At 36.7% G+C, this 13,456-nt stretch overlaps 4 protein-coding genes and 1 pseudogene across 4 annotated transcripts; 1 reads left to right on the forward strand and 4 right to left on the reverse strand.

Moving 5' to 3' along the window:
- Positions 1–2,232: 2,232 nt before the first annotated feature.
- On the reverse strand, positions 2,233–3,751 carry LOC114159594 (hemoglobin subunit beta-1-like). Its single transcript, XM_028041591.1, has 3 exons — positions 3,517–3,751; positions 2,898–3,120; positions 2,233–2,575 (listed from the first exon to the last, which is right to left on the reverse strand). The coding sequence occupies exons 1-3, from the start codon at positions 3,606–3,608 to the stop codon at positions 2,447–2,449; spliced, it is 444 nt and encodes a 147-aa protein (XP_027897392.1). The 5' UTR covers positions 3,609–3,751; the 3' UTR covers positions 2,233–2,446.
- A 560-nt stretch (positions 3,752–4,311) lies between these two features.
- On the reverse strand, positions 4,312–5,141 carry LOC114159592 (hemoglobin subunit beta-A-like). Its single transcript, XM_028041589.1, has 3 exons — positions 4,955–5,141; positions 4,642–4,864; positions 4,312–4,543 (listed from the first exon to the last, which is right to left on the reverse strand). Exons 1-3 carry the CDS (start codon positions 5,044–5,046, stop codon positions 4,412–4,414), a joined length of 447 nt encoding a protein of 148 aa, XP_027897390.1. The 5' UTR covers positions 5,047–5,141; the 3' UTR covers positions 4,312–4,411.
- A 613-nt stretch (positions 5,142–5,754) lies between these two features.
- Positions 5,755–6,657, forward strand: LOC114159599 (hemoglobin subunit alpha-like). Its single transcript, XM_028041596.1, has 3 exons — positions 5,755–6,013; positions 6,093–6,300; positions 6,414–6,657. The coding sequence occupies exons 1-3, from the start codon at positions 5,919–5,921 to the stop codon at positions 6,540–6,542; spliced, it is 432 nt and encodes a 143-aa protein (XP_027897397.1). The 5' UTR covers positions 5,755–5,918; the 3' UTR covers positions 6,543–6,657.
- A 3,347-nt stretch (positions 6,658–10,004) lies between these two features.
- Positions 10,005–10,833, reverse strand: LOC114159596 (hemoglobin embryonic subunit alpha). Its single transcript, XM_028041594.1, has 3 exons — positions 10,596–10,833; positions 10,309–10,516; positions 10,005–10,208 (listed from the first exon to the last, which is right to left on the reverse strand). The coding sequence occupies exons 1-3, from the start codon at positions 10,691–10,693 to the stop codon at positions 10,080–10,082; spliced, it is 435 nt and encodes a 144-aa protein (XP_027897395.1). The 5' UTR covers positions 10,694–10,833; the 3' UTR covers positions 10,005–10,079.
- Positions 10,834–11,764: 931 nt separating this feature from the next.
- LOC114159597 (hemoglobin embryonic subunit alpha-like) lies at positions 11,765–13,304 on the reverse strand (annotated as a pseudogene).
- Positions 13,305–13,456: the final 152 nt, after the last annotated feature.

A 13,456-nucleotide genomic window follows, 5' to 3' on the forward strand; every position in this document is an offset into this window, starting at 1 on the left:
GGGTCATAAATACATTTTTACAAGGTCAAAATAAACTAATGACAACAGAAAACCCAAACACACAAAACCAGAGAGCCTGGACGTATTAATGGGATTTGGTTCATAAATGATAGATGATAAATCTATAGTGTCTTATCAAGGACAGTCCTGTGGTACTGATTTAAAATCTTGACCATTTTTTAATTCATTCCTGGTTATCAGTGGGTTGCAATATATTTTCTGATGCGGTATAAGTTGCTACCACCAAATATGCTTCTTTGCTTATCTGAACTTTAAAGGGGCAGAGCCGCAGAAAGGAGGCAGATAGGCAAGCAGAGGCCTCACTGACCGCTGCTCAAGCTTCAGTTAAACATTTCACTTCCTGCCTGTTTCATTTGATTACATCAAGGATTTTTTTTTTTTTATCAATCTCAGGCTTTTTATCAAACTCTGCCTGTCTAATGCATACAGGCAGAGTTTTAATGACTTTTTGGTGAAGGTAGATTTTCTGCTGTTTGTTGATGGTATTTCACAATGTCTAACTGCTTAGTCCCCAGTTTGTCTTATTTGGAACTTCATTTAAAAATACTACTGCCAGTAGTAGTGATTGTAAATACAAAAGTTATTATTATAATTATATTTATTACTAGTAGTATTAGTAATAGTAGTAATTATTATTACAATTATGTATTACAATAAAACAACGATAAATGGTTGTATCAAGATAGATAATGATATTTGGAGGTCAAACGTTATTTTCCCAACTTCTTTAATAGTTATCATCCATATATGTTAAAATTTTAATTAAGTTAAATTAAATAACGTTAAATTAACTAGATTATTGTTTCCATACTATTTTTTTTTATTTTTTTAGGAATTGCAGTTTATGGCCAGTGAATAAGTACAAAATATATTTATTTTAAAATATCAATATAAGACATTTTTTAAAAACGCCATGGCAACAGGTATTTTGAATACAGATAGTTTTGGAGCAAAAATGTATATTCAAAACTCAGTCTGTGAGACATATTTTAAATTCTGCAACGGCGTTTTAGCGCCCTCTTGTGGAAGAACCAGCAAACATTAAAAGATTTAGAAATTTGATAGCTGATTTTTTTTTTTGGGTGACTCCTGTCATGAGAGGTTTTTCACTTAGAAGCTTAAATAGACTTTCAACAACCAAAAAAAGTGGAAAAATTAATAAAGATTTTAAAGATGAAGAGCAATTACGAACATCTTAGTTCATTTATGTTAGTTATTTATTTTTGTTTGTTCCTACTGTCCTTTCCTATATAACCTATTGTTGTTACTAACTGATTGTTGCATTTTCACACAAAAAAAACTATTTTATTTTCTTGTTCATGCTGACTAAGGAAAATAAGACTTGAAATGTCAAACCTAAATATTTTTGGGTAAAGCCTTAACATTTTTTATGGTTCTTGATGGGATTATAGCCTCTCAGAAGATTTTCAATTCAATTTAATATCCAGAGGTGTTGTTACACTTACTGGAGTAATGTTTTAAGGACGCAAAATTACTTTCAGGAGTAACTCTACTGTATTTTTCATGTCTACTTGAGTAATATTATTATGAAGTATTTTACTTTAGTAAAACTTTTGGATACCCTAACTTCTGCAAGTCACTATGACTTGAAGAATAATTGTTATAACCAAAACCTTATGAGACAGACGCATATTTATCTTGAAGTGAGACTTCTTGTTTCTACATAAGCTTTGTTATTTTATTTGCTGAACCTGTTTTAGCTGAAGAAGATATAGTAAACAATAGATATTGACACAAGACGTACTATGGACTGTCCTAATGTATAAACGTATTGGTTTAATAAGTTTTATGTTGAAAATTTTGATGGAGAAAGGTGTTTCAGCAACCTGGAATTATTCTGTAATTATTTGTTTTCATATAACAACTATATATATATATATATATATATATATATATATATATATATATATATATATATATATATATATATATATATATATATATATAATGTGTGTGCGTGTGGGCGTGTGTGTGTATATTCAAAATGTCAGAATTTGTTTATCACTATTTTGTTCTGCCTGCCAAATAACATTGTTTTTAAATATTAAATCATACATTATGATCAAAATAAATAATAAAAAATAAAAATAATGTTGAAGTAATGCTACTCTTGCTTGAGTGCAACTTTTGGGCACTCTATCCACCTTTGTTAATTTCTCCATCCGTAAACATTTAAAGAATCAACACTAATTTCATAGTGATGTTATATACTTTATTGCCTCCAGGGGTCGTAAAAATTCAACTTACACACACGACACTACCATGGTACACAGCTTCTGCAAATCTTCAAGCACTTGCTCTGTTTTTCCACATGTTGACAAGCACATAAGAGCTTTTGAAAAAGCGAGTTTTATTCAATGGAAAATTTATCTCCATGCTTGATTGGGTCTGCTTTTTTTTATTATTATTTGTACTGACTGCTCATAGCCTCCACCACAGCAGACAGAAATTTCTGCCAGGTGGCCTGGACCTGAGGGTTCAGCTCAGCTCTGAGTTTGCAGGCGATGGTAATTGTGATGCATTCGGCCAAAAGCTGGAGGGAAAAAAAGCAATCATAAATTTCGGGAACAATAACCGAGATGCATTTCTCTACATTAGTAAAACGTATCGAGTCACTAGAACAAACAGCCCTACTTGTACCTTTGGTGTCACTTGTCATTGGCTGAATTTTTGTATTTGATTTATTTATTTACAAATGGACCACTGAACCAAACCTCAAGACACTGAAGTATCACGAGCTGATCTCAAACTTCACAAAAACGGCGAACCGTTCTTTATAGCCTATCTAATAAACTTCTCAAACGGCTTTCCCAACATGAATTATTTGCGGCTTAAACGTCAGGATAGTAGCTTACTCTGAAGTTATCCGGATCCACTTTAATTTTCTCGTAGTGCTGCCTGCTCAGGGAAGCGTACATCGCTTTGAAGTGGTCTATGTTCTTCACGGCTGTGTCCAGAGCCGATAGCACGACCTTTCCCAGGGCGGCCAATTTGGGGTTGTTTAAAATTGCTGTGGTGGTGAAGATGTCGCCAAAAGAGCCGAAATACCGCTCGATCCATGGGTAAACAATCAAAGCTCTGTCGATGTGAGAAACATGATGCCGGTTATGCACACTATTTTCGATTTTATACAAATGGGTAAACCGTCACATGGAAAGCTGAAAACTATTCTTGACATGTCATTTCTAAGAATATCCTCAACTTGGAAGTAATTTTCAAAAACAAGAGTCAACAGCAATAGACGGACAGCGACTGGTGCTGAAACATAGCATGCAGATGAACCAACATGCAAAAAAGTCACCTCAATTTCTGTATTGTCTCTCAACCAAAACAATAATCGCTTCTATTCGAGGGAAATTTTACATCATCACACTAAATATGGACCTTACAGGGAATATATACATATATGTATATATTTAGCTTTACCCAAACAAGACTTGCTAAGCCTCGGTTTGAACTAAAATCTAACTCTACCTTGCCCAAAGCTCTGCTCCGATCTCATCAATATCAACTTTTTCCCAAACTCCTCTGACGATGCGGCGCTCCTCTTCCGTCCATTTCACCATGACGCCATGCAATCAATAAACTGTCAGTTTGACAAAAGATTTGATGACATGATGGATGACCTGACACCAACACTAAAATGCTTGCAAGCATAAATTCTCTCTTCTGTCCGCCTCCGATGGTCGTAGCAAGTTTTCACCAGCTGCTCGCAGCAGATTAAACCATATACGTTAATAATCTTTATAATCAGGCCAGCCACGCCCAAATAAAAATGATGCCAGTGTTATGAAGAGGAGTTTATATGCTTGGTTAATATGTTCAGTCATAGCTGGTCAGATCTAAATTTTAAATTACATTTTAAAAAAGATGACGATGAGCAAATTATTTTTGATCAAGTTAAAGAGAAGAAAGATGGGTGTAAAGTTAAAATCTGAACATGAATATTGTTGCGTAATTGTATATTTTTTTAGCGTTGCAGTTTGCAGTCTTTTTCAGAGAACTTTAAAAAAAAATACTATTATTGTTTTGCTGTTTTAATTCTGTTTCTCCCGCTGGTGTTTCGGGTAATTTACAGACGCAACATTCGGATGGGAATTCACTTTATTCAACTTTTTTTCCCCACTGGTCATTATTTATTATATATATATATATATGTATACATTATTTATTTCACTGTAATGGAAACCAAAGATATATATATATATATATATATCCATTTGATATCTTATTTAAAAACAGGGTGAATAATTACAGAGGACACTTGTATATGATTTGAGTTTTTTTATTGATGTATTTTTGGCAGCATTTAATTGCTCAGAAACTGATGTCTCGCTGCACCTCTTCAGTGGTCGGCCACTTCAGACGCTTAGTGGTACTGTCTGCCCAGGGCGGAGACCACCACGGCCAGGAACTTCTGCCAGGCCTCTTGGAAACCAGCGGTAAAGACGCTGGGTCCAAACTTGGCGGCCACGACCACAGTGATGCACTCAGCAAGCACCTGCAACCGTAAGACAGAATACAACAAGAATGAATAAACTGACACGAATTTTAAAAAAAAAAACAAGTAATTGCGTCTTGGTGTGAGGGATGACATACCCTGAAGTTGTCGGGATCCACATGGAGCTTCTCGGAGTGCATGACGCTCAGTTTGGCGTAGGCGTTCTTGATGTTGTCCATGTTCTTCACAGCAGTTTCAAGGCCGCCCATCACAGTTTTTCCGTGCTGAGCCACTTTGGGATTTGCGGCGATGGCTGCGGGGGTGGAAAGGTCACCGAAGGTAGGGAAGTACCTCTGGGTCCATGGGAACACGACCAGAAGCCTGAAAACACAAAAGTGACAATGAGAAATCCCGATCCTCAGGATGTAAGAGATCATCATTCCGCGGAATGAAATTTGTTCTCAAGGTTACCTGGACAGGGCCTGGGGACCAATTTCACCCACATCAATGTTTGACCACAGGGTGGAGATGGCGGTGCGCTCGGCGTCTGTCCACTCGACCATGATGACGATGTGAAAGCCTCCTCTGACTTTTCGCAAAAAAAAACGAGTTTGGTGATCAAAGGTGTAAGACTGTGTGAATATGTTTACGAGCCCTGCATTTATTCACAGCCCAATGATCCGTCCCCCAGACAAGACGGGCTGTGATTGGACGAGGTGCACTTGCCAATAAAATGACGTCCGTCATGTTTGGCACCAATTAATGCCAATAAATGTTGCGTCATCTATCTAAAATGATATGCATTTTCTTACTTTATCGTCAACCCTTTCTTTTGTTAAGATTGTTTTAACACTGAAACGTTAACAGAGTCCGTTACCGTTTCTTGAGTTAACATGACTTCTTGAGTCATGAGTTCTACAAACTCATGACCAGTTTGTAGAATCAAGTTCAATATACTTAAAATCGGGAGTGTGTAATATTTAATATTGGTTCAATATTTTATTTTTATTTGTTTTATTTTTGCAAAAAGCTCTACTTGCAAAAAAAAAAAAAAAAAAAAAAAAAAAGCACGTTGGTGAATAATAAAGAAAACAAGTACAAAGATTTTAACATTTTGTTAAGTGAATCTTGTGTATTAACTCAAGAAGTCAGTTAGATAAGTAGAAAAAAACAGAAGCGTTATCCAGAGCAGCGCCTTGGTGTAATTCCTGTAACCATCCAGCATTTACGTAGGGATTACGTGAAATTTGAGGAGTGATAGCTTTTATCGAGCCACATTGGCAGGGGGTTATTTGGCAGTTTTGTTATCAAGGTTTTGGCATGGATTGATTCTGAGGCGTGGTGCATTTAGGCTTGATATAAAGACGCAGTGACAAATTCATCAAAGCAGCTTTTTTGATCTTCATATTTTCTCGCTGAGAAACTAAAGGCAGCAATGAGTCTTTCCGACAAAGACAAGTCCAGGGTGAAGGCCCTCTGGGCCAAAGCCGAAGGGAAGGCCGGCGAACTGGGAGGTGAAGCATTGGGCAGGTAAACATCAAGTTATACAAAACCCTTTCAAAATGTGTCGTTGCTGTTTGTTTTAATCCTATTTCTATGTTACTTATAGGATGCTTGTTGCCTACCCGCAAACTAAGACCTACTTCTCTCACTGGGGAGATCTGAGCCCCCAGTCCCCCAAAGTGAAGAAGCATGGTGCCACCATCATGGGTGCCTTGGGAAAAGCTGTGAAGGGCATCGACGATCTCCCTGGCACTCTGGCCGCCCTCAGTGAGCTTCATGCCTTCAAACTCCGGGTGGATCCTGCCAATTTCAAGGTATACTTCAAATCTCTTCTGAATTTTACTCACATAATCATGATCATGTGTGCATTTAGTTTCTGCTCAATTATATTAAATAATTTTTTTTTTTGGGTGTGCGTAATCCTCAGATCCTGGGCCACAGCATCGTTGTGGTCTTGGCCATGTACTTCCCTGGTGACTTCACTCCTGAGGTTCACCTTTCCGTGGAAAAGTTCCTGCAGAACGTGGCCTTGGCTCTGTCTGAGAAGTACCGCTAAAGACGCACTGATTGTGTGAACAAGGAGTTTTACCCTCCCACATCCTCAACACTCTTTCAGACATGTGGAGACACGTTCAATAAAAAAAAATACATCCGAGGATGTCCAATTCTCAGTTTTTGTTTTCTGCTGTTCTTTCCGATTTGTGTGATATATATATTTTTTGTCATAGTAAAATTGGTTGGGTCTGCAACTGCAGAGTTCAAGGTATTTGCACAAACTTTGTTGGAAAAGGCAAAGTGCAAACTGCACTGAAATGCACATGGGGAAAAGCGCATCACAGTTCGAATGACTTTAGTAATTAATAAAGGCAGACATTTTCATTTTCTATTCATTTAAAAATAATATTTATAATAAATAAATAAATAAATACTCAAGCAGCACGATGGGTTTTCAGACTTTGGGAATAATTTAAGCTTTGAACAAACATTTATTTCCAGTGGTGTCCAGTCTGGGGGTCTGCCAAACAATTTCTGCCTCCATCACAATTCAAAACCTTTGCTTGGTTTGCCAGAAAGGCGGTAGATGCAGATACACATTTAAATGAAATATGTTAGAGTGCCATTTTAATCGATGTGAGGTCTTTAAAAAAAGGATACAGAAAATTTAAATATTTTGAAGATGTAAGGCACAACACAAAACATTGCTCTTTTATCAGTGATGCTAATGCTTTTATTTTTATTAAATATGACTACAAACACCCACAGACTTTTACTAAAGCGCAAACTGGATGTGCCAATTTGCCAAGCTTGTGAGATAAAGTCTGTATGAGCCATATCCTGTTTTTATATTTTTCCCCTATTAACTCTAATTATGTTCAGCATAGATTTAAATATCTTCTTCAATTTTCATTAAAAGCAAATTAGAATTACAATTTTGTGGCTCCTGAATATTTTCAACATGATATTTTCTACCCCCATGGTAAAATGTCTGGACACCACTGACACAAACAAAGAGTTCCTTAGCAAGAAGAATCTGTTTCAGAAGTGAACCTGGATCTTTAATTGCTAAAATGTAAATAAATGATAGAAAGAAATTATACTGTTTCTACAGGACAAAAACATGAGAACCAGTTTATGTTTATCTATTTCCATTTCTAAGCTCCTGCCAGAGAAAAACATCCCCACCTTCATGCTAACATCTCCGTTTATTATTATTTAATTAATGTGCGATTACTACATAGGTTTAAGTCAGGGGCACCTTCCATTTTTGTTTGATGCCTCTGTATTTCAGACAAACTTACTAACCAAGTCAAAATCTGCTATTTAATGTTAAATTCTTTTTAGATTTGTCTGGATGGTGTTTTCTCTGTCTTCTTAACTGGGTTCAGTTAATTTAGTTTGGCAACAGGCTAGAAGAGTCTCTACTAAGGTAAAGATTAATGGGAATCCTTAAATAAACAAATAAGCAAACAGGCTATTCCAGTCAGTTTCATTACCAGAAACACAATAGGTCCTAAACACACACATAAATGTTGCTCTTCTGTCATTTTGCAGCTTAAAAGTCAATACATAACGGTTTTGCTTTGTTTATGTGTAAAAATATAGAGTAAATACAGACAAAAATGTAGTGGCATTTCAGGTCATCCATTACTTTTTCAGTTTTTGAATTAAACTGAGTGAGGATCTACTTCATGGTGTCAGTAAGTGTGTATTTTAGACAAAAATATTATCATATAATCCCCTATTCATTCTTCAAAAGTGCCTAACTTTTCTGCTTTGTTGATTACCTTTTTTGACTCAATAATTAAAGTTGTATGATTTTGCAATCACTCAAATTCGGGACCTGAGCACAATATAGGCCATTTGTGAGCAAGGGATATTGAAAGTGCTTTACAGAGAAGTAAAGGAGCAAAGGTAAAGGGGATTACATTTAAAAACAAGAAAGAAACAAGTAGAATCTGTCTTTCAAATGTTGAACCTATTGAATAGTTAACAAGTAGCAACAAAGTTGTGTCTAATTGAGGCTTTTCTTTTAACCCTTTTCTTACTCTTAGTTGATTTTAAAAAAATTAAAAATAAGAAAACATCCATTCCATTCGTTACCTAAATCTACTTTTCCTTGCTAGTGCTTATTTCCAGGAGCCATTGGGTGAGAGACGGGACCCAGCAGGTTAGAAACCCGTCGCAGGGGTTAAACCAAGAATCCTATTAGTTAAGTTGAATGATGCTAGGGCGCCCTCTGCTGGAAATATTAAAACGACGCTGGACTGGATCTTAATGCTACACATGAATTGGTTGAAATGCTCCACGTCTAAAACTTGCTGCTGAGTACATGCGGTGGTAATAAACATGACGGAAATAATCAAAACATTTTACACGGATTATAAAGAGATTTTGCAGGCTTTACTTCCTCTGTTTCAAACAAGCATTTTCATGATAAGTAGGATAAAAATCTAAAGATACATTTGATCTTTTTCATGGCTGTGAAAAGAAAAACGAGACACACATGAGCCAGTTGAAAGACTTTTACATTGGTAGTCATTTAACACCGTGCGCTCTGGAGCTCTTCTAGTTGCTGGCTGAAATTCAGTAAACAAGCGACAGGAAGAGCAGCACCTTGGAGAGCGCCAAAGTACCAAACGGCCTCAGAGAGGCTTCAATTATACAATAAAACGCGGATACACGTAGAAAAGCAAAACTTCTGATTGCAGTTACTGTTTATCTTTTTCAATATATAAACAAAGTATGAAATTCTTTGAATGTGCATCTCAAATAACTCACAAATCATGTGAAAAAACTATAGAGTTGACGCATCAAAAGCCATAAAAGACGAGTCCAGGGCGGCAGTTGTTAAAATCTTCGTGTTAAACTCGGCGGCTCAGTTACATTTACTTTAATAATATTGTGAAAAAAGTAGGTTACTTTTAGGAGCAGTTTTGGAGCACTGTTTACTTTACTTTTTCTTGAGTAATATAATTATGAAGTAACGTTATTCTTACTTGAGTAAAATTCCTGGCTGCTCGATCTACCGAGAGGAACTTCAATGAATGAAGAATAAGTTTGTTTTAACCCAGAACTCACCAGAGAATTGTTTAGATGGAAATATATTTCTGATTTCATTTTAAACGCTGGTTGTCTCAGTGTAATGAGACACGCACCGTACAGGAAGTTCATATTTAAGAAATATTTTCCCCAAAATATTGAAGATCACTAATACGTTTTTTTTCTTGGAAATCATCCCCTATGCTCCTTCGTTTCTGTTTTATTAATAAGGCCTCCCCAAACCGATAGATGTTGGAGGTTGTATTTGATATTTTATTTGATCTTCCTTTATGAAATCTCTTAGCCTAGTTGTTAAGAAACACAAAAACATAATTAATCAGAGTTAATTTATGATTTAAGATCATGAGTAATTTCCTTTTCACACAAGACCAAGATATTGCAACCGTTCTTTTTTTTAAAAATGTATTTTACTGTGAAAACAGAACAGAAATCTCCAGTAAAGAACCAGAAGTCAACATTTTGCGTTTTTTCAGCCATGCATTTATTGATCACACAAGGTGAATTCATATGTCTGGATCTCCTCTCCAGGTGTTCATCTGTACTTCTCGGACAGAGCCAGAGCCAAGGCAGACAGGAACTTATCCATGGCCACATGGACCTCAGGGGTGAAGTCGTTGGGGAAGCTGATGGCCAAAACCAGAAGGAGGTTGTGGGCAAGAATCTATGAAAGACAAGTGATGAGACGACACTTAGACTTCATACAAGCAGAAAAAAAGGACCAATGCACAGCTTAAAGCACACTCTTAGCTCTGAATCTTCACCTTAAAGTTGGCGGGGTCCACTCTCAGCTTGAAGGCATGCAGCTCGCTCAGGGTGAGCAGACCTGCAGTCAGATCGTCGATTTTAGCCACAGCGTCAGCAACTCCAGCCATCACCGTAGCTCCGTGCTTCTTCACTGGACCAGAGCCGGGACTCATGTCCTTCCAGTGGGAGAAGTAGGTCTTGGTCTGTGGGTAAACCACCAGCATCCTGAATGGAAGAGTAGAATGGGTGGGTAAAATTTTAAGCAAAAAGTTGTTGAAATTCAAAGGTTTCAGGTCTCATTTACCTGCCAAGAGCATCTGCTCCAATGGCTCCTGCCTTGGGAGAAATCTTTCCCCAGAAGGCCTTGACGGTGTCCTTGTCCTTGGCAGTAAGACTAGTCATTTTGGCTGTTTCAATAACCGACTAACTAACAAACTAAGTGCGAGGGCTATTTGTCTGAGAGGCAGCAGAGGAAACACCCAGCAGCACCTCCCCTGAAACGGCCCACAAGAGGTGGTCTGAGTAATCCTGATCAACGGTTTCTGTGAGATAAAATCTTTCAGTGTCTCTGAAATTTCTTTGAATTACAAAATATTATTCAAACTTACTCGATAAAATATTTAAAAATAACACAAAAAAATAAAGGTGTGGATGGTCAGGATAGTTAGAAAATGGGAATTTTACTGTTAGAATTAAAGGTTTTCATTTTCTAATTTTCTCTCATTTGCATCTTGTTTAAAGAAATATGTAATGATTTTACACTTGCAGCTTGGAAAACTGGCTTCAGTACATTACAGAAAGAATCATTCACATTTGCAGCTTAATTTTAGTATGCGGTCAATAGCATAAAATTCCATTCAAATACATCGCAGCTTTTGTTATTACATCAAATCTGGGAAAACATTTAAACCATGTGAATACTTTTGCAAGACATTGTTCAACATGTTTGTAATGAATTCATTTAATATGAAGCTTTTCTTTTTTGTGTGATTGAAATACTAGAATTAAATCCATTTTCAATTACATTTGATACTGATTGAGATTTACCTGTTCTGTTAATGTAAATGGCCTCAATTACAAACAAAGTATTTTTAAAAGTTGCGGCTCTGATTATGACTAACTATTGTTATCAAGATTTCACTGAGGAGGATAATTTATTGAACCAATTGACTAATCAAAACACACTGGGAAATTTTGTAATGTTTTCATTTATTATTTGAGTCCAGTGCTATACTACACAGACAAACACCTTCACTGTACCATTAACGCAAACAGTTCATAGGCATAATTGTAAAAACAAGATGCAAAACATTTTAAACGCAAATCTACAGTCTTTATCCCAATTTTACAGATCTGAAGGCTGACTAAACCAAGTATTAATAATTCATTTTATCTGATATGACTATGAATGTGTGAATTTTCAAACCGACATGAAGGATTTTGCACACAGAGCAAAAAGAACCAGATAACCATTTTTTTTTCATTGCATTTATTTATCACATCAAGAATGAACTGATGTAGGTTCACTTCCTCTCCAGGTGTTCATCTGTACTTCTTGGACAGAGCCAGAGCCAAGGCAGACAGGAACTTATCCATGGCCACATGGACCTCAAGGGTGAAGTCGTTGGGGAAGCTGATGGCCAAAACCAGAAGGATGTTGTGGGCGAGAACCTGCAAGGTAAACATAACAAGTTATAGTTTATCTAAGTAAACTTAACCCCCGTCTGATGTGACAGAAGGAGACAATAAGGTTGTATTCAAAGCTCTGAGTCTTGACCTTGAAGATGGCAGGATCCACTCTCAGAGTGAAGGCATGCAGCTCGCTCAGGTTGAGCAGACCTGTAGTCAGACTGTCGATTTTAGCCACAGCTTCAGCAACTCCACCCATCACTGTAGCTCCATGCTTTGCCACAGGAGCAGATCCGGGGTTCAGGTCCTTCCAGTGGGCAAAGTAGGTCTTGGTTTGTGGTTACACCACTAGCATCCTAAAAGGTCAGAAAACAAAAAAAGTGGGTGGGCAAATTTAAAACAGTGAGAGGCTGGAATTTGAAGATTTTTGTCACATTTACCTGTGAACAGCATCTGCTCCAATGGCTGCTGCCTTGGGAGAAATTTTTCCCCAGAAGGCTTCGACAGTGTCCTTGTCCTTGGCAGTAAGGCTAGTCATTTTGGGAGTTTTGAGTACCGTGCTGAATCGAGATCCCAGGGCTTATAAGCCTGTGAAAGAGGGTGGACACCTCTTTATTACAAAAAATAATAATGGCAAGCTATACCATATAAAATGATCTTCCCTTGAATAAAACAACATTTATTTGACATTACATAACCTTTTATTGAAATTGTTTATAAAATGATTCGAATAAAATTGATTTAGGTTTTATCAAAAAAATCAAATAACGACCCTAGATACAATAATAAACTTTTTAAAGAAGACTGACCATTTTAAACACAGAGCAAAGGCATAGGTCAACTCATTTTACACAAGTAAAGTACTGTAGATGTTACACCAAAACAAGACAAATGGACATGTGATTCCATTTGTCTTTAATTAGGCAAAATAACCATTTTTAAAAAATGTATATACTTTACCTGGGTTCTTGTAGAAGAGGAGTAAAGCTCTGAAGAAGCAAAAAAACAAAAAATAAATAAAAATAAGGATGGGCAGTAACTGTGCTTTTAACAAGACAGAATGAATACAAATATTAGCTCACTCATTTTGCTGACTTTTAGTTTTTTTGTTTCAAACTTCAAGTGATGTAAACTCACTTGCTATGGATCCAGTAGTGTGTTATCTTATCAGCTCCTCCCAATGACAAGCAGCTGTCTAGAGCCAACAGCTGCTGCTGCCAGAGTTTTTCTCAAAGATTACAACTCGTGTAAATTTATCAAAGATGACTTCATTGTTGTTTGAGAAAAGGGGTCAAATGGACGCAGTCATCTAACCCCTAAAGTATACGTTATTTTGGTGGGGACCTGTCTAAAATCCGGATACAGATTAAATATTTTAAATCAGACTATTCAGAGATATATTATATTAAGCATTGTTTTTTTTTGTGTTGAAATGTCAGGCTTCCAGGTAACTAGTTTTTCAATGAATTTCAAACATTTTAAGGCCTCAATTTCAGACGTACAAATTGAAGGATGCACAGACACCCTGAATCTTGA

This window comes from Xiphophorus couchianus, chromosome 16 (genome assembly GCF_001444195.1).
Source record: "Xiphophorus couchianus chromosome 16, X_couchianus-1.0, whole genome shotgun sequence".
Lineage (NCBI taxonomy): Eukaryota > Metazoa > Chordata > Actinopteri > Cyprinodontiformes > Poeciliidae > Xiphophorus > Xiphophorus couchianus.

What these genes read in the sequence shown, in the direction of transcription:
- LOC114159594 (XM_028041591.1), bottom strand. Translation starts at nt 3,608, where the DNA reads ATGGTGAAATGGACGGAAGAGGAGCGCCGCATCGTCAGAGGAGTTTGG. An exon ending in GGAGCAGAGCTTTGGGCAAG is followed by an intron (nt 3,121 to 3,516) that starts GTAGAGTTAGAT and finishes TCACATCGACAG; the next exon opens with AGCTTTGATTGTTTACCCAT. An exon ending in TGGATCCGGATAACTTCAGA is followed by an intron (nt 2,576 to 2,897) that starts GTAAGCTACTAT and finishes TTTTCCCTCCAG; the next exon opens with CTTTTGGCCGAATGCATCAC.
- LOC114159596 (XM_028041594.1), bottom strand. Translation starts at nt 10,693, where the DNA reads ATGACTAGTCTTACTGCCAAGGACAAGGACACCGTCAAGGCCTTCTGG. An exon ending in GGAGCAGATGCTCTTGGCAG is followed by an intron (nt 10,517 to 10,595) that starts GTAAATGAGACC and finishes TCTTCCATTCAG; the next exon opens with GATGCTGGTGGTTTACCCAC. An exon ending in TGGACCCCGCCAACTTTAAG is followed by an intron (nt 10,209 to 10,308) that starts GTGAAGATTCAG and finishes TGTCTTTCATAG; the next exon opens with ATTCTTGCCCACAACCTCCT.
- LOC114159599 (XM_028041596.1), top strand. Translation starts at nt 5,919, where the DNA reads ATGAGTCTTTCCGACAAAGACAAGTCCAGGGTGAAGGCCCTCTGGGCC. An exon ending in GGAGGTGAAGCATTGGGCAG is followed by an intron (nt 6,014 to 6,092) that starts GTAAACATCAAG and finishes TGTTACTTATAG; the next exon opens with GATGCTTGTTGCCTACCCGC. An exon ending in TGGATCCTGCCAATTTCAAG is followed by an intron (nt 6,301 to 6,413) that starts GTATACTTCAAA and finishes CGTAATCCTCAG; the next exon opens with ATCCTGGGCCACAGCATCGT.
- LOC114159592 (XM_028041589.1), bottom strand. Translation starts at nt 5,046, where the DNA reads ATGGTCGAGTGGACAGACGCCGAGCGCACCGCCATCTCCACCCTGTGG. An exon ending in GGTCCCCAGGCCCTGTCCAG is followed by an intron (nt 4,865 to 4,954) that starts GTAACCTTGAGA and finishes TTGTGTTTTCAG; the next exon opens with GCTTCTGGTCGTGTTCCCAT. An exon ending in TGGATCCCGACAACTTCAGG is followed by an intron (nt 4,544 to 4,641) that starts GTATGTCATCCC and finishes TTACGGTTGCAG; the next exon opens with GTGCTTGCTGAGTGCATCAC.